The following is an 18,913-nucleotide window of genomic DNA, read 5'->3' on the forward strand; positions in this document are numbered from 1 at the left end:
TGAAAGAAGCAATGAAGCCACAGCTATCCCATTTCTCCTGGGTCAGAAAGAGTAATATCTGGAGAGAAGAATTAGAAATAGTTATAGGTGTCAGAATGGAGCATGGAGAACGAGCCCACTGTGCTGCAGGAATACAGAGCACAACCCAGCATGCTGGGACGGAAAACACACAGGGCAGGAATTTCTCCCAACCTGGGCAGGAAGCAGCAAAATGTTGAAGACAGAGACAGTGAACAGGTCATGGACCAAGTGCCACAGGAGCAACCCAGGGTGCACAAGGCAAAAGCCAGAACTGTACCTAGAGGTGACCTTGTCCCATGACTACAGACAGACTGCACAAACTGAATTCAAACAGTCTCAACAAAGCTAGCATCCACTCATCCACTCCAGCACACCAGTGCCAGGCCCTGAACAGACTAGCTCTGACATGGTGGGGAGTGACTGCAAAGGAATGCTCGGATTCCTGCCAGCCACTAAGCCTGCAGCCTGACTGTCCTTGCTCATAGGCAGACCCAGAACCTACTCGCACTCAGAGCCCTTCAAACACAAATCCCAAACCAGGAAAGCAGCATAGGGTTCCTAGAGCACGGATAGCCATTCCCTAGCCATGGATCCTGACTGCCAGGCACTGGGCATGTGGCCAGCCAAGCACAGGCAGGCACATCCTAGGCCCGGCCAGTGACTGGGTGAGGGCAATACGAGAAAGCACGCCCTGCAGGTGTTTGCCTGAAACCAGGCCCCCCACCACCCCACCTCGCCGCCACCAGCAAAAGCCAAGTGGCCTCCCAGAGGCTGAGCCTGCGCACACTCACCATTGTCAAAGTCGATGTACTTGGTGATCTTGTGCCAGGTGCGATAGTAGAAGTGCCGCACTTGCTCTTTGTTCTTCACCATGCTTGCAGGCTTACCCTTCTTCTTGTACTTCAAAGCAATGTTGTTCTGAATCGCTTCAAAGTCCTTCCCATGCTAGAAAACAAAGTCCACCATGTAGGCGCCGTCCAGAAGGGAGAGGGGGGACCAGCTGCGGGCAAGCAGGCTGTGCTTCACAACTCTAGTCTGCCTGTGAATTTCAACTTCACTTCCCTCAAGTCTCTGGTTCTAACTGTGATAAAGCAGCAAAAGGAATCCAGGGATGGGACTTTCACAGCCTATGGTACCAAAGGGGCAAGGGCCTCACTACAGTCTGAATGTGTCCCTTCAAAACTCTGATGCTGTCAGTGTTATGCTATTAAGAGGCAGGGCCTACAAGAGGTGATGAGGCCATGAGGGTCCCCCTCATGAATGACAATGAGGCCCTTACAATAGAGGCTTCCAGAAGCACTTAGCAAGCTTGCCCTTCTGCGTTCTGCCCAGGAAGGACACAGCACACCTCCCCTTAGGAAAACATGAACATTAGGAGCCATGCTGGAAGCAAAGAGCAGACACTGAGCCTTTGGCAGCTTGATCTTGGGCTTCCTGACTTTCAGAACAGTAAGAAAATAAATTTGTTTCCTGTAAATTGCCCAATGTTAGATATTATTGTTGTAATAGCACAAAACAGACTACATGGCCCCAGAGCAGGAGAAATATCAAATCTATTATTGGGATAAACAGCTTAATCCTAAAGATCTTCAGAGACCAGGTGCAGTGGCACACACCTGTAATCCCAGTAATCTGGGAGGCTGAGGCAGGAAGATCACAAGTTCAAAGCCAGCCTCAGCAATTTAGGGAGACCCCGTCTCAAAATAAAAAATAAAAAAGGCTGGGGATATAGTTTAGTGGTAGAGCATCCCTGGGTTCAATCCCCAGCACAAAAAAAATAAAATAAAATAAAAAAACCTCACTTCTTTGATCATATAGAGTGTACTCTACATTCAAACGGATGATAATAGAGATATCCACGAAGAAATCCACACAGAATATGCCTGAGGCACACCTGGGGAACAGCCCTTCCTTGAAGGCCTCCATGCCAAAGCTGTGCCAACCTAGATTTGAGAACAACCCTTGTTCCCAGAGAACCAAATGCTCCTCAGTCTCCTCAAACCACTTAGTGAGAGGTCTTGGTTTCTAAATACCACTTCTTGAAGGGAAGCAGAGCCCCCTGGAGAAGTGGGATTCCAGGTCAGGATGGAGAGAGCATCAGGTAAGCAGGCAACACCTTGAGGTAACAAGGTAAGGCAGGAGCAGGAAAAGTCAAGTTGCAGAGGCTCCCAGTGGCAATAAAATCAGCAAAGCCAAAAATGAATTATAACCCACAAAATGAACTAGACCGTGAGTCCACATTCTCATAGGCATGTCACTGATGCTACGTGGGTGCTGGACAGGGAGGGCTCTTCTTGGCATAGGGTTTCTCAGCTGCAGACACCAGCCAATGGAAACAGACTCGGTGAGATCACCATGGGGCAAATTGCACTGGTCGGTGATCACTGCTGCCACTGGAACTAGTGAAAGAAGTGGCTCAGAGAAAAGCTAACCACCTGGCAAAGGGAGAGACCTGCAGATAACACCCCAACACAGGGACCCATCTCACTGCACAGCTCCAAGCCAAAAGTACCAAGAATTCATGAGGAAACCACAGACAAACCCAAACTGAGGGACATTCTTTAAACTAACAGGCTGGGAGTCCTAAAGACCAACGGAGGAAGTGTCCAGGCTACAGAGGACCTAGGAGTTCCTCCAGCCAAGTGTAACTCTGAGGGAATACCCACCTGCCAACTCAGCATGAGGACTGCAGATGAATAAGCCTATCCCACCCCCTTTCCTCATTTCATATGTCACACTGAGAGTATGCAAACATCAGGAAGGGTATTCTTTGTACTCTTTATGCAACAATTTTTAAAGCCTGAAATCATTTCCAAGTAAAAATATTTAAAAACCCAGTAAAAATGAAAGCTTGCTTACTGTCAAAAAAAAAAAAAAAAAAAATGAAGCCCGTTACTGGCATGTGTCTCTAGTTATAGTTACTCAGAGGTGCAGGCTGGAGGATTGTTTTGAGGCCAGCCTGGGCAACTCAATGAGACCCTGTCTCAAAAAAAAAAAAAAAGGAAAAGAAAAGAAAAGAAAGAAAGGCACATATAATATGAAGAGGCAAAGCTAGTATTAAAAGGCTTCTCTAGTGTTCAGCTCAGAGGCCATGTCCTCCCTATCCTCTGCCTTGGGCAGGAACCACAATAGACACAGATGCAGATGTCTCCTCTGCCTCACCAGGTCAGCTCAGCACTGACAAGCAGCCTCTAAGTCTTGTGGCATTTGAGCACACACCTTTAAATGCTCAATGGGAAGTTGCATTTTCCTGATGCAATGGTAAGCCCCTGAAGGGCAGGATTTTCTCTGCATTCCCAGCACTACTGTGCTATAGTCACACACATTCATAAATTTGTTGTGGTGGCCACCAACACAACGAATTGGCAAAGTTGAAAGCTGGAGAAAGCTCTCTAAGCCAAAGAGATGGAAACTTATAGCCTATGGTGAAAAGTCAGATGCCCCTGCTGCTGCACTGGCAGGACAAAAGGCTAGTTGTGTGGTAGCAAGTCAAGGGCTCTATAGCAAAAACACAAACGGATGGACGGACAGGTAAGGGAAACGAGACCTCAGCACAAAACCTCCACTGAAGCAGACGCCTAGGAGAGATGACAAAGAGGAGGTCCATGGTGTCACCTGCCAACTCCACCCTCAGGTACCCAGCCACAGGAAGGAGTCTGGATGGCCACCACTCAAGAGACTAATCTGAGACTGGGGCCCAGGACTGTCCGCACTAGGGTGGGAAGAGCAAGGCAGAACTTGCCTCTGCAGGGTGTCTGAGGCAGGAGAGAAGAAACAGACTGAGGCCCAGGATAAGGACAGTGCAGAGTCCCTGCATCCAGTCCGCCCTCACATTTCTGTCCCTTCAGTTAGAACAGCCAGCTGCTTAATTTCTTCTGCCTTTGGTGCTGTTCTGAGTTGGGTTTCCACCACCAGAAGCATAACTAAGTCATATGTATGTGCATGGAAATGGCAGTGTGGGGCTCAGGTGTCCTCAGCAGCAGCCCTAGGTTTGATCCCATCAATAAAATGAACAACAAAGAAGGCAGCAAAACTGTGAGACACTACAGAAGCCCTTAGAGGCCTGTGCCTGACCACCACCACCCCAGCTCAAGATTTCAGCTTCCCACACTCGCCCCCAACTCCCACCTTGTTTTGGTCAGCACAAAACAACATACATGCTGCTTGAGGTCATGGAACCAAGAGCAGAAAGCACTAATTGATGGGTGCAACAGTGACTATCATCACTAACCAAAGGTTTCAGGAGGCCTAAGGACACATTGCTGCCTGGTAGAAGGGAAGGCACCACTGCACCTGAGAAGGGCAATGGTGGTCAGAAAAGAGGGGCCCCTCCCACTACTTCTAATGGAGACCACATCTCTATATCACCACTGTGCACATCCATGTCATAAGGCCCTCTGGCCCAGTCTCCCCAGGAGGGAAGGCCACACTGCAGGAGTGATGGCTCCAAGTGAGACATAGCAAGGCTATAGATTCTGACAACATTATGGGAATTGCAGTTCTATGCCTGACGGTTTGACAAAGTCTTAACTTGGTGATACCATCTCTGCGAAAATGTATTTTATTTTAACACTCTTAAAAAGAACACTTATATTTGTTCAAATTATTTCACATTTACAAAAAAAAACACCTTGTGTGCAACACTTCCTTCTTTCCATGGACAGCTGAGTCACACCACACTGCACATCGTCTGCCCACTGGGATGGGCACGGCAGCAATCAGCCCCAGGAGAGACCAGTACCAGCCACAGGAACAGTCAACCAAGTTTGCTGCCCACGTTCGAGAGTGTCTCCTTTTCCAATCACTCTGTAAACACTGGTTTAAATTCCAAAGTCTCATGCCTTTGGTGAATTTCTGTATCCCAGGCTTTACCCCCATGAATTAGCCATTAAAAGGATGAGGATTGTTGATCCTGATTCCACATGCCAAATTTATTGTCCAAAATAAGGAACATGCAAAAAGATGCTCGCTGTAGCACTGTCTATAACAACAGAATCTGGAAGCACCCTCAATAATTCACAATACAAAAACGGTCAGGAAGTACAGGCCTTGGTCAGGCTCATGGGACACTTGGTATCTTCTGCAACTACTCAATTCTGTCACTAGCTCAAAGCCAGCTGCACACAGCATGAAAGAATGGACACAATTGTGCATCAATAAAATTTTATTCACTACAATGGGTAATGTGGATTCAGGCTACACTTGAAGTAGAATATTTATAGGCATTTAAAAAAACAAACCGCCAGGTGCAGTGGCGCATGGCTATAATCCCAGCTGCTCACGAGGCTGAGGCAGGAGGATTGCGAGTTCAAAGCCAGCCTCAGCAAAAGCAAGGTGCTAAGCAGCTCAGTGAGACCCTCTCTCCAAATAAAATATAAAATAGGGCTGGGAGATGGCCCAGGGTCGAGTGCCCCTGAGTTCAATACCTGGTAACAAAAAACAAACAAACAAATAAATAAACACCAAAAACTGGGACTGCAAATGTAGCTCAGTGGTAGAGCACTTGCCTAAGATTAGGCCCTTGGTTTAATTCTCAGCATCACCAAAAAAAAAAAAAAAAAAATTAAAAGTAAAAAAAAATTTCAACCAAGCAAAGGAAACATGAAACACCATGAAAAATGCATCTCATATTAATAAGAAAGTATATCCATGATAACTACAAAATTAAAAAAAAAAAAACACCCAGCTGGGCACAGTGGCACACACCTGTAATCACAGTTACTCAGGAGGCTGAGGCAGGAGGTTCGCAAGTTCAAGGCCAGCCTGGGCAACTTAGCAAGACCCTGTCTCAAAATAAAATTTTAAAAAGGGGTTGGGATGTAGCTTAATGGTAGAACACCTTGGGTTTAATCTCCAGTACTGGGAGCGGGGTGGGGGGGAACACCTGTGAGAACAGCCAGTAGGGAGCATGGCCACTTCCTGGGCGGCAGATCTAGGCAGTGGCTTCTCTGTTTGCAGGACCTCCCATTTGGTTTCAGATTAGCGCAACATCTTATGGCATTTAGCTGCTACAGGTATCCCCTGGCCCCTCCTTACTCAGGGAACACACAAGTCAGCCAACTCTGCAGCCAAGGAAAGGCCCCGAGACTAGAATGCATCCGTGAGACAAGGAGAGACAACCAGGAAAGACAGGAGTCAGCATAAGCAACACTTCCTCACAGCCCCTCCCAGTACCAGCTTCTACATGACACATAAAAGGACCAAGATTCCAGGAGAACCCACCCCCAACTCACTCACCTCATACAATCCCTCGAAGAAGGTGTTCTTATCCTCTGTGCTCCATGACTCCCACTGTCGCCGGACCTTCTTGCCTTCCTCCTTTTCAGCCCCTGAGGACCCTAAGTTCCGGGAAGAGGAGCGCGAGCCCCCTGCAGGGGCAGCAGGGGCAACACCAGACCCGTTTCCAGAGGTTGACCCGTTACTGTCAGCTCCTTGGAGAAAGAGGACCATACAGTGACCTGTTCCAGAAAACTGGAGGGCCAGACAAGGCAGGCAGACAGGTGCAGAGGGCTGGGGCCCACCCTGCAGCCATCCTACTCCAGCTACTCAGCCAGTGACCCCAGGCACCTGGGACACATCACATCTGGAATGACAGAAGCCCAACCTGACTGACTCTTTAAAACGTCTTATGAAGAGGAAAGAAAGTTAGTGCGGACTGTTTAAACAGCACAGTGATGCCACGGCATCTGGTGTTCCATCCACATAAAAGGCAGATCTGTCCACTCCACAAAGCCACACGTTACATGCATTTCACAGTGTCCCTTGTTCAAATGAGGTGTGGGCTGAAATACACTTCCCATCTGTTTCAATAAAAAGGCTAAACTTGAAGTACAAGAGGATATTAACATGTGACACCACCTCCTTTCAGATGTGATCAATATTTTAAACAGGAACATTCAATGACTGAGGGGATGCCATCTTAAGGCTCTGTCCTTGACCCACTACCACACCATCTCTAGACTCCGAAGAATGCCCACTGATCTTGCAAGTTATAGGGCATCAGTCCCTTCCCTAACTTCCACAGAGTTCTTCAAAAAGAGCACAATGAAGCCCCAGGGGACTGGGAGGCCACACCCTTTGAGGCCACAGAAAAAGAGCTTTTGTGACCTGACCCAATTCTCCTGCCCACCTGAGTGCATCCTCTTGGAGGAAATGGGAATTCACAGTACATCCATGATACCAGTTCTCTTTTATAGGACAATGGGACCATAAAATCCTGAAAAACCTGCCAATTTGGAAATAACCTCATGAGGATGGAAATAATATCACAGAAGTAAAAGTGCTTTAAAAAACAAAAGCCAAACATTTGTAGATGATTGTTTTAATGCTTTCCTAACAAAATAACTGGGGGGCATTTCCACTTCTGGTGGGCCGGGGCAGATAGGCTAGAGACTCAGGCACTCACTTCTCTTCCTCTCTGCCCCCAGGTCTTCCTTCACAGCGAGGTGGAGAAGCAGCTTCACAGAAGAAATGAAAGGTAAGAGAAATGAGAAACTACAAGCCCATAAATCTACAAAGACTTGCTTGCAAAGACTATCTCTGCACAGAACATGAGTGACAGGTGCAGAGGCTGCCTGGGAGGACACAGAAGGTGGATTCACCCCTCTGTGGCAGCTGGTCCAGCCTGTGCAACTGTGGGCTGTCACTGCAGATAGTCCTGAGATGGCTTGATCCAAGCATTTTAACTTCATGACAGTGTGAAACTGTGAAACCAATTTTCAATTCCCAGGCTGGGGACATGAGCATGACACCCCTGATGCTGGGCAGTGGCACAGAGCTGCCACCCCTGGTCAGCCACATGACCAGGAGGTAAAACAGACTATCCACAATGGACTGTACTGCTGGGCCAGGACAATCTAAAGGCTTATGAAATGTACTTTAACCTATGATATTTTTAACTTAGGATGATTTTATTGGATGTAATTCCATTATACATCAAGAAACATTCATATTTCAAACAGTATTTGAAAATAGGCCATGGCTTAGCTATCAGAAGGAAGAATATGTTTTACACAGAGAAAATGTTCTTCAGTTACATGGAACGTATTTGATCCTCCCATTGGAAAAGGTTCACTAGCTTTGATTAGTTAACTTTATGTGACAACGTAATCAGGTAGAAAGTTGTGGTATATCAGAGGTGCACGGTCCACCACAAGAGGCTATTTAAACAATGATTAATTAAAAAGCAAAGCCCAGCAGGGCATGGTGGTGCATGCCTCTAACCCCAGCTACTCAGGGCAGAGGCAGGAGCATCACAAGTATTAGGCCAGCCTCAGCAACTTAGTGAGACCCTATATCAAAAAAAAAAAAGGCAGGGGATGAAGCTCAGAGGTAAAGCACTCCTGGGTCTATTGTCAGTACCACAGGAAAAAAAAAGAAAATCAACTCCACTATCATACCACATTTCCAGTGGTCATTGGCCAAATGTGTCTCATAGCCACTCTGTTACCATGCAAAGTACTCTAGACAATGCTTCATCTAAATGTTCAATATTTACTGTCGTAAACACAGTTACATGATTAAAGATAAGCTCAAAGCCTGCTTTCCACTCTGTGTGTCCATGGGAAACAGTTAAGGCATCCCTTGTACTATCAGGTGGGCCCAGGTCCCCGCAGAGCCCTGTTCTTTACCAAACCAAACCCAACAAAGCTGGCATCTCCTGAGGTACTTTCCAGGAGGTTGGGGCTGCTTTTGTTGCAGACTTCAGGACAAGTCACAGGTGAATTTGAAACAGCTTTGAAATACCAGAAGATCTGGTTCACATAGAGACTGAAATCCTCATGTACAGCCATTTGAGCAAGGGCTACCTGTTCACCTCTGCACACACACAACAGAAGGCCTCACAGACATTTCCAGTTTCTGAGGAACACTCACTGAGCTCTTTTTCCCAACAACAGGGCTTGCTATCCAGCTGTACATTGCTGCTTGGATTAACATCTGCAAGTCCATGCTGACACTGGGCATGCCTGAAAGCAGAAAACTCAGCCTCTGGAATCCCATAATCCCCATCTCTCAACTTGACTTCATGAGACTGCTGGGTAAGTGCTGGCCATCAAGACAAGGAGAGTGAAAGTAAAGGAAACGGGAAGTACCTGAGCTGGAAGGGACCTCAGAGGCAGAGAAGGACAAATCCCATTGGAGGATGTGAAGCCAAGATACACCAGTAAGAGCAGCTCTGAGGCAACACGCCACTCTCCCACAAGCCCCTGGCCACGTGAGATGCTAGGTCTTTCCTTCTGATGTTCCAAGAGTGATCCTCTACAGTGTAGAAAATTAAAGTGACATGAACATTCAAATGAAAAAGCAATTCACCTCAAGCAATCATTTCTAACACCCAGTATTCCTTATGCTAAACCTCAAAAGCTCTACAGAACTAGAACAGAATCACACTTCAGAGAAGAAAACAAGGTACCTGGTTCACCCCAGAACTCTAGAGAGAACACAACTTTCTTAACTCAAGCAGAATAAAAAATAGGAAGCAGGACCAGAGACACTCTGGTAGAATACAATGGCGACCACCTGGGAGAAGCTGCCCTCAGCCCAGAAGGATCTGGAAGAAGCATAAGGGGAAGCTTAAGACATAATCAAAGGGGGAAGAGCAAGCCAAAGAAGAGGGTAGCAGCAGAAATGTAGGAGACAAGGTGAAGTCAAGACTGAGTGGGCAGAGCTCTTTCTCCAGGGTGGAGTATGTGCTAGGGCCTGAGAGCATGCTCTGTGGGTGACCATGATGCTGGGACCACCCTGGTGTCCAGCAACAGTTTGCTACTCAGGAGGTTGAGGCTAGAGGCTGGAGGCTTGCAAGGCAGCCTGGGCACCTCAGTGAGACCTTGTCTAAAAAAAAAGAAAGAAAGAAAAAGAAAGGGCTGCAGATATAGTTCAGTGGTAGAGCACTCCTGCTCTCCCACTCTCTAGAACCTGCACTTGAGGGACACAGCCATGTGGCCTAGGCCCCCTACTCTAGCTCCAGACAAGGAACACCACAGTTTCACCTTCACTTCTCCTGTCACCCATGCCCTCTTTCTCCAACGCCCTCATACTACCCTAGGAAGACAAAAACCACTCTTTCACCTGAACTGGAAAAGCTGAGGCACAGATGGAGAAGCCATACCCCTGCTTGGTACCCAACAGGCCTGGGAAGAATAGAACTCGTGCTGTAATAGCACCTTCAAACCACACTAAAGCTCAGCTCCGACTCATCCTCGCAGTTTAGAAACAGGGAAACTGAGCTACTACACATGAAAGACCCAAGGTCAACAGGCAGCGAGAGCTAAGCCTGAGCCCAGGGCATCTTCCTATGCTATGCTGCAGGCCACCTCCACACTGACAGCATGCACCACCCTGTTCTTCTTGGGGCCACCATAACACACGTCAGTCAGTGGGCTGCTTCTTCACACATAAGGCTACCAGACTCAGTTTGAAAGGAGAGGAAACTTGACCTTGAGGTCCCCTCTCACTTTTGAAAGATGAGAAAATCAAGAAATTAAGTGACTCAACCAAAGCCACCTGGCTAATGAATGGCAGGACTTAGAGCTTTGGAAGTTTTCTACTGCTTAAAAAAATAAAAACAAATCTTGTAACTTAGGAAAGATACAGAGGACGTCATTGCAATCCATATTAAACTGGAAACTATAATCCAGAGCAGCAGATGCCAACTAAGCATGAGGAACACAGTGACTGTCCTGGTGGCCCACAAGACTCTGGTTCACTTGGTCCATTCTCTCAGAAAGGCATTTTCAGAATCATCTCATGGAAGAATGTCTCCAGGCTGATCTGCTCCCAACTCCAGCACAGGGAATTGTCCCATGGCCTTTGTCTGCAGCATGAGAGGGCAAGTACCCTTCGCAGAGCTACAAACGTGGGAACAACACAATGTGTATTTCCACAGCACCTTCGAGATATGCAAAAGCACAGCTTCACCTCATTTACACAATGTGCAGTCACTGTCCCCATTTCAGAAACAGGGAGACTGAGGCTACCAAAACATCAGTCTCAAGGTCATCAAGCAGCAAAAACCAAGTCTGAGACCAATCCTGACATCAAACCACTAAGGCCACCATGGCTACCTCGGTTTACAACACACCCGGTTGAGGCAGAAGGTCCAAAGTGGTCTCCCTGGGGTTCAGTGCCTTTCCCAGCATAGGACATTCTCGTCAGGCGCTGGTTCAAGCACCTTTACTTTCAGGGGCCCAGATGTGGCTAAGGGGAGATCATCTCTACCAAGTCACACAGGAAATGGTTCAAGCAAGCCAATTCCCAGTGAGCGTCACCTTGATGGTAAATTTGAATGCCTTCTACTGATGCAGTCCAGTAGTCATCCACACACAAGGTTGCTGCCTGACTCCACGTGACAGAGGCTTGACCAACAGTCACAACCCTCCCAATGCTCCTCGCAGCACCAGTCTTTGCATATGCCATTCACGTGCTTCAGTTGTGCCTGAAAAGCTCAGTCCAGGGTCACCAGCCTCTGGGACATCCTCCAAGCTCTAAAGATGAGCTCTGATGAGAATCTCTGTGACATTTTCCTCTGTCAGCACCAGTCTCTAAAAGTGGCCTGGGCCTCAGTTCTCATGACCCACCGAGCACAGGTGGGTCTGGTCACAGAGCTGGACCATATGCACTGTCCTTAATGTCACACAGGTAGGAGAGGGTTGGCTGTGAATGGGACAAGACAAGTCCTCCTTTTTTTCTCTTGTTCTCCTACACAGGTCTGAAGGTATTCAACACGGCTCAATGTAACTGCCCAAGCATGGCCTAGCAGGTTCCAGGCAGTCCTCACTGCATCTAAGTTCAGAGACTGGATACTTAGCCTGTGGTCTTGTGATAATCTTAAGTCTCTTTCCTCCTGAGAGCACAGAGCCAAGACTTCTCAGCCAGCACTACTATGCCTCAGCCCGGACAGGGCACAGGTCCTAATGAAAAGCTAAGGAGAGTGACCAGAGCAGAGCCAAGAAGAGTCTGCACCTTCCACACATGGTCACCTATCTGCACAGAGAAGGGCAGCATTCTCCTGGGGGTTCAGGCTAGGCAAAGGCCCACCAGACACAGATGGATGCTGATTTCAGCAAATTAATCTCCTGAAATACTCTCTTAAGAACACACAGAATCCAAGATGTTGCTGCACAGCTGTCTCCTTCCTCTCTAAACATTATGGTAAGCTCTTTGCCACAAGCTCTACTGACTTGTGTTAAAAGGAACCTGGCCTTCAGGCATAGTGAACAGCTTCCCCTCAGCCATGCAAGCAGAGAGTCTTAGAAGACTGGTACCATACTGGAAAGAGGTTTCAATCAGCAGCCATGTAGCAACTCCAGGATGGAAGCCCGGTCCCAACTGCTGGTTCAAACCTCTTTTCAGCATGGTGTCAGTGTCTCTAAAGCTGATTACCACAGGTGAGACATTTCAAAAGACATCTTTTGAAACCACCTAGAAACTGGAAGCAGTCCATGGGGTATAGAGACACTTAATTATCCCCACTTATAGACAAAGGAATTGAGGTTCTGAGAGATGGGCTAGTGTGCACAGGGTCAGCCAAATCATGAACTGGCCAACAGGGAAAAGCATTGCGGATGATGTCTCTGAACTTGGGTTCTATAGACAGTCTCTCAAACTCTGGATTTTAATCTCAAATACATTCTCTGGTCATTCTGGCAGAGCTAGAGAAGTTAAGCAAATCTACCCGTTTCTGGTTTGCAGTTTACTAAACAGGTTGAACACAGATTTCAACAACAAACTTCAGTTTCTATACTCAACCAAAAGTAAGTTAGGAATGCCAGATGCTCTACACACAGGTACTAAGTGTTAGCTACAATGTCTATTAATTCAAAATGAATCTGGAATCATACTAAAAAAAAAAATTTTTCATGGAAGTCCATGGAAGAGTCTATTATTATTTGGAGAAAAAAACAGAGTTGTGTGGAGAAAAACAAACTCTGTCATACCTGACCTCTTGCACAGCTGATGAAGGCAATGGGGAAGATTCAGGGTGTGGTGAAGGACATCCAAATGGCCCCGGGGACTGTGAGATGCTGGCAGCCCAGAAGAGGCCTCAGCAGCCCAGGCAGGAAGCTGGATGAGCAGCTCTGAAGGTGAAGGAGACAAACTTCCCTCTCCTGAGGGCACTGTTATACCAGGGCTTTATTTTGCATTTTACAACTTTAAAAAGAGAATGAGAAGTTATGCTCTGCTTTAAGTCCCACACTGGGACAAGAATCAGAAACAGAAGCACCAATCTGGGCAAGCCACTCAGCTGCAAACACAAAAGCAAACCTCCTTTCATCACTCTGCTACCTGGACGACTCCATCTGGACTGGAGGTCTCAGAGCCCTATAACCTCATGTGTGGGAAGCCAGGAAGTCAGTGCTCTCATGCCCTACATTTCATCCCAGCAGCCACTTCCAGAGGGCAAGCCATCACTACTATTCGTTCTCTCAAAGCACAGACACTTCTCTGATGGAAAGGCAAATCTGAGAGGTTAAATGAGGGAAGCAAGATCTGAGGGCCAAGGAGATGGGGACTATGGATGCCAGAGGGACTCCAGGTCCAGAACTTCTGAAACTATCACTACCACAAAGGCTCCCAAGGAGCTTACATGAGCTAGGTTCAGACCAGAGGAATGGAGGTGAGCCTATAAGCAGCAACCGGAAGCTGCTTTTTACAAAACAAACAGTGCCAGTAAAGCAAACTAATGTTTTCCTAACAAACCAGCAGTTCTCATACCAAAATAAACTTGTCTGAGGCAAGTTTTAATTTCTGAAACATACAACGTTACCTTATACTTACACCTTAAAATTAGTATATGCTGACATCAAATTTCTTTATCAATTAGTAAGGTCATGAATCCCAAAGCCTGTGGTCTTCGGTACTGAATGAGTGAATTTCATGGAACACATTTGGGACAGATCTACCAAAGAAGTAACCTGTTAGCTCTTGAAATATTTTCTTTTTAAGACTACCAGTCTATTTAATAAACTAAAATTAATCTTCCCCAAGGAATTAAGTGAAAGTCTTTTTCCCCCCACTGGAAACTCACATTTGCTACTTATAAAGAATGCAACAAACTTGTTCTGAAACAAAAAATAAAAGTAATTTGCCTGGAAAATTTAAGAAAAAACACAAAGCTAAAATACAGATAAAAGCAGACACCCAAGAAGTATGGATACATGGAGGACAAAAATAACATTTGCTGTATTACTTAGTGGGGCCCTAGCAAAGCATTAATATTCTCAACCCCTGGGAACACAAGGACAAACACAAGAGCTAACTCTTGAGGTCAGTCCCTAACCCTGACCCTGACCTTGACCCTAGGGCAGTGGAGGATCCTTCCAGTGGCGCCAAGCTGGCCTCAGTGCAAATCCTAGGGGCCATCAGAACCTTCAGGCCCCTTCAAGTCCAGAGCACCTGAACGCAGGCCAACCCTTATCAGCTACCCAAGGGAGTCCGAAAAGCCAGATCTTTGTTGCACTCCCACCTGGTGTCCAGAAAACAGACAAGGAGTTCCCTCTCTAACCTGTGTCCCACCAGCCCAGGTCCTCCCGCACCGCGGCCCACGCCCGCCTACCTCTCCCGCGGGGCCCGGAGACACTGGCGCCGCAGCCCGCCGCGCCCGGCGCGTCCTTCCGGGGCCTTTTGCTCTGCGGCCGCACACTGGACCGGAGGAAGTGGTGCTGGTCTTGCGGGCTGCCCTGAGGCGGGCAGGGCGCAGGCGGCGCTCCGGGGGGCGCGGGGCCGTCGGCCCGAGGGCTGGGCTCGGCCCTCTTTGTGCCACTGCCGTCCTCCGCCGCGTCGCCGCCGGGCGCCTCGCCCTCCAGCGACTCCTCATCCGCAGCCCTCTTGCCCAGCTTCTTGAGGCCTTCCTCCCCGCTGCCGGCGTCGCCCAGCTTCACTGTCATCCTGCAGCGGGGAGAGGGCGAGGCGCGGTGAGGCGGCGCCAGGCGCAAGTTTACCGCCGGGCCGCAACATGGCGGCCGCTGTTGTTCAGCCCGCCCGCCGCCCGGCCGCCGCCCCGCGCCCCGGCCCGCCGCTGCCCTCCCCGCGCGGGGCTCGGGCGCGCACCTGCCCGCAACCGCCCAGGCCCGAGGCCACGCAGTAACCGAGCGCCAGCCTGCGAGGGAAGCTCTGCGACCCAAGGTCGCCGCCCGCCCGAAGCTGGCCGCAGGGTGACAAGCTACGGGAGGGAACCCTCTCTCCAGGCTCAATGCTCCTGGGTTTTGCCGACCAAAACGCTTTTGCAACAATGGAGCCCGTTGCGTGGAACAGGTTGGGGGCACCCGGGGAAAGTGACAGCACAGTTATGTCCGGGTCCAGTTGCAAGAATCGGTAGGGGAGAGTTGTGTAAACTGTATTTCCGACAATTAATAAAATTTCTGCATTAACTGCTACCTGCAGAAATGTGAATTTTTCTTAAATGCAACAACTAAAACTGTCTGCAGCCCAGAAAGCACAGCCACATGTAATAAACTAAAAATCAGGTGCATGCCAGCATCTTAAGCGCAGACAAGGTCCGCACTGTGTCCCTCCACATGCGTGGACACGGCGTTCAAAAATATGCTGCACAGGGCCTCAGAAATACATGGACACTGGCAAAACTTGCAACAACACGGTACTGTGAAGTTCTCTCTCCCAAAATGGTGTGCAGCAATTCTCATCTAATGCCACCAACCTTTAAAAACGCTGCCACGGAACAGAACTATACCAGACACGTACCCAAACTAAAGGACTCCACGGCACAAGGCACCTCGCCCCTCGTCCTCAATCTGCCTATTTCCACCTGGCCCAACCCCGAGTAACCAAGGCTTCCCGGTGGGCCGGGATGCCGGCCGCCCACTCTCGGGGCAGTCCTTCCACCTCTGCAAAGCACCGCGCGCCAGCCCCGGCGGCATGCACCAGTCGCGCGCCAGGCGGGTTTCTGCGGACCGTTCCCTGCGTCGGGGACGCGGCGCGAGCCGGTCCCCTAACTCCATCATTTCCTGACGGAGGCAGGCGCCGGCACGGAGGGCCCGGTACGGCCCACACCCTTTGTCCCATCGCGAGGTTGAGAGGCTCGCCTCCCCGAGGGGGCGAGTTGCGTCCGCACGGCGCGGTCCCCGAGCTCCGAGGCCTCCGAACGCAGCCAGCCGTCACCTTCGTCATCCACGCCTCGCGGCAGCTTGGTTCCCCGGCTCCCCGGGCCTCCGCGGGCGTCAACAGAATGGGCCGGGCCCGGCAGCGCCGGCAGCGGCTAGACCGCGGCGCGGGGCTGGGAGCCGCGCGTCCGACGCGGTCGCCGAGCGGCGCTGGCCCCGCAGGTCCGCTCCGCGGCTGACGGGGCTGCGGGCGCCGCTCCTGCCGCCGCTCGGCCTCCGAGGCCCGGCCCGCCGCGCTCAACACAGTTCCGGTTACGGCGGCCGCCGACGACGCGGAGACTGCGACGGGGCGGGGCGGGCGTCGCGCGCGGGGGCGAGCACGCCGAAGCTTTCTGGCGGGCGCGCCCCCCCCGCCCCCACTCCAGCAGCTCTGCCATAGGCCAGAGGCGGGCGGGCGCACTCGCACGCAAGGGCTCTGAGGGCGGACCCGAGACGCAAGGCGTGTTGTGACGCCGGCCTCGCGCTTGTGCGGGCCGTGCGTTGCCTCCGATTGGCGGAACGACAGCCAATAGGGTCAACGACCTAGTTGTGATTGGCCGCGGCCGTGTTGACGGATGCGTGAGAAGAAAACGCTGCCTCAGCGCCGCGTCGCGCGCGAACCCCAGCTAGGACCTGCAAGGTTAGGAGCTCAGAGCTGGTGGTCACTTTCCTTCACCGTAGTGATGAAGGAACGTTTTTGAAACTCCAGTATCTACCAAAGTGGGGCTTAAAAAACGAACGGTCCCTCGCGTACGTGCGCACTCCACGCCTCTCGGAATTCCACCCGTTCTCCGGAGCGGACACTGCTATTGCTGCGTACGCTTTCGACGGCACCGTCTGTCTGCAGGCCAGGCGCCGCTGGGGTGCGCACGGCCCCAGGCTCCTGGAGGCGTCGCGCGGCACTGACGTACTGGATGCGCGCCACAGGCGGGAACGGCGTGGGCCATGGGCTGTCGCGGGGAAGCGCTGGCCCCGCGCCCTTCCTTCTGAGGTGATGCAGCGGAGCCCGCAGAGAGCCGCGGAACAGCACGCTGTCTGCCCGGGGTCGGCATTGTCCCAATCGCCCCCTCCATCCCAGAGCGGCCGCAGCTGGCTAGCGCTGTGCCTCCGGGACTGAGCCGCCGCCGCTGGGAGGTGCGCCGAGTGCTGCCGACCGCCTTCGGCTCTTTCCGCCACTCGCGCGCTTCGGGCGGCCTCGGTGGTGAGTAGCTCTTCCTCTGACGCTTCCGCCTCCCAGGCGCGGCGTTGTCCTGACAACGCGGACGGGGCAGAGGCTACGGTCAGGTAAGCGGGCCGGGCCTGAGTCGAGGTGGGCCTGCCGAGGCCCATCCGCACCCTACCCCGCGACCCCGTGGAAACTGGAGAGCCTTGGCACGGACTGTCACCTCCGGGCACGGTCCCAGGGCCCTAGCTGGCCATGCGTTATGGTGTGGGTCGCTCTGGACCAACGCGGTGGGGAGTGGGCAGTGCCATCCGCGTAGACAGGAGTGCAGGAACGCAAAAGCTTCTTGCGCTTTGGCAACCATCGGGCGTCCTAAAAAGATCCCTGTGGTCTGAGTAGACTGCATTGTATCAAACTCCTGCGTGACTTTTTGAATATGTCCTTTAGACGCAGCCGGTGACAGTGTAAGGGTGCCCACGGTGCGTGCCCTTGAAAGTCGACGCAAGCCCATCCTAGCTCTCCTTGCACGGTGGTACCCAGGAGTAATGCTTCTCTTGCTTTGTTACCACGTGACCCTTGGCGGATTCTTGCCCAAAAGTTGGTGTAATGGAGCCCTCAGGCCCTTGAAGACGGACCCTGTAGCTGAGGAGAGTCAATTGGTTACAATAAGTGACTTGTTTCTCCTTTGGCCCAAAGTTATGCATTTGCTAATTATATATCTTAGATACTGGGAGCTACTTTTAGTCAATAAGTGTAAGTACTTGTTTCGAACTGAGGTGGTTAATAGGTTGCAATTAAGTAACTGTTGTTAGCATCTGCCTCCTTGAGTTTACCTTAGTAACTTTTAAAATTATACAGGTAATCCTTATGCTAAAAGCTTGTTAAAATGATGATGCAGGCCTCAGTGCTGGCTGGCTTTCATTCTTTCATTTTTTCTTTGATGGCCACAAGTGTTTTCCTTTTCCATCATATCGTGGTCACTCCAGGTTCAGTTCTTTACTTCTAATTTTGTATTTTTTCTCTATCAGAAATCTCTTCCAAGTAAAATTGCCTGCATCAGTCCAAAGGAGCATTTTTTAAGTTGCCAAATGTCTTTAAGATTACATGTTTGCTTCCCTTTCATAATTCTATAGTTGTTCTTAGTTAATTTTTCCCCCTTGTAGGTTTCAGCCCAGCCAGATCTGTGTTTCATCATGGCCCTCTACTTTGACCACCGAATCAAAGCCCCAGAAGCAGTTGGGTCCCCTTCCCACATCAGTTGGCACCCTGTTCATCCGATCTTGGGGGTCGCCTCCCTGAGTACAACCTCAGGGGGCGTTGTGGATATCTATCTGGAACAGGTGAGCAATCAAAAGCAACAATTCTGATTTTAGTAGATCCTGCCTTATTTTTCTTTTATTTTTGAATACACTTGTATGTGTGACTACACGAGCGCTGTTCTAGCTTTATCCTTATCAGTTCTCCCTGAGGTCTAGAATCATAAGATTATAAATACCCTAGTATGTGGCAGTTCATTTACCCCTGCCACTTAGGTTTGGTGACGTATTTAGGAAAACTTAAGACTACTTCAATTCATGGCTATGGGCCTCTAGCATTGTCTTGACTCCTGACCACTCATAAGCTTCCTCTTTGA

At 50.1% G+C, this 18,913-nt stretch overlaps 2 protein-coding genes across 12 annotated transcripts in view; one reads left to right on the forward strand and one right to left on the reverse strand.

Moving 5' to 3' along the window:
- Positions 1 to 16,219, reverse strand: part of Cramp1 (cramped chromatin regulator homolog 1) — a 54,248-nt gene extending 38,029 nt beyond the window's left edge. For 2 of the 4 annotated variants that reach the window (XM_071605662.1, XM_027940573.2), the window contains exons 1-4: positions 16,138 to 16,219; positions 14,576 to 14,907; positions 6,259 to 6,452; positions 813 to 966 (exon numbers count right to left, since the gene is read on the reverse strand). In XM_071605662.1, the coding sequence (XP_071461763.1) occupies positions 813 to 966; positions 6,259 to 6,452; positions 14,576 to 14,906 (679 nt within the window). In that variant the 5' untranslated portion in view covers position 14,907; positions 16,138 to 16,219. Of the gene's footprint in view, positions 1 to 812; positions 967 to 5,727; positions 5,805 to 6,258; positions 6,453 to 7,426; positions 7,479 to 14,575; positions 14,908 to 16,137 lie in introns of those variants that run through there. The other 2 variants (XM_071605661.1, XM_071605663.1) reach the window with 2 other exon arrangements.
- A 462-nt stretch (positions 16,220 to 16,681) lies between these two features.
- The window catches only part of Ift140 (intraflagellar transport 140), a 74,863-nt gene continuing 72,631 nt past the window's right edge, over positions 16,682 to 18,913 (forward strand). For 4 of the 8 annotated variants that reach the window (XM_027940495.3, XM_027940499.3, XM_071605428.1 and 1 more), the window contains exons 1-2: positions 16,684 to 17,402; positions 18,444 to 18,620. In XM_027940495.3, coding sequence (XP_027796296.2) covers positions 18,474 to 18,620 — 147 coding nt within the window. In that variant the 5' untranslated portion in view covers positions 16,684 to 17,402; positions 18,444 to 18,473. Of the gene's footprint in view, positions 17,403 to 18,443; positions 18,621 to 18,913 lie in introns of all 8 variants that reach the window. The other 4 variants (XM_027940500.3, XM_027940501.2, XM_071605429.1 and 1 more) reach the window with 3 other exon arrangements.

The sequence above is a fragment of the Marmota flaviventris genome, chromosome 19, assembly GCF_047511675.1.
Source record: "Marmota flaviventris isolate mMarFla1 chromosome 19, mMarFla1.hap1, whole genome shotgun sequence".
Classification (NCBI taxonomy): Eukaryota; Metazoa; Chordata; class Mammalia; order Rodentia; family Sciuridae; genus Marmota; species Marmota flaviventris.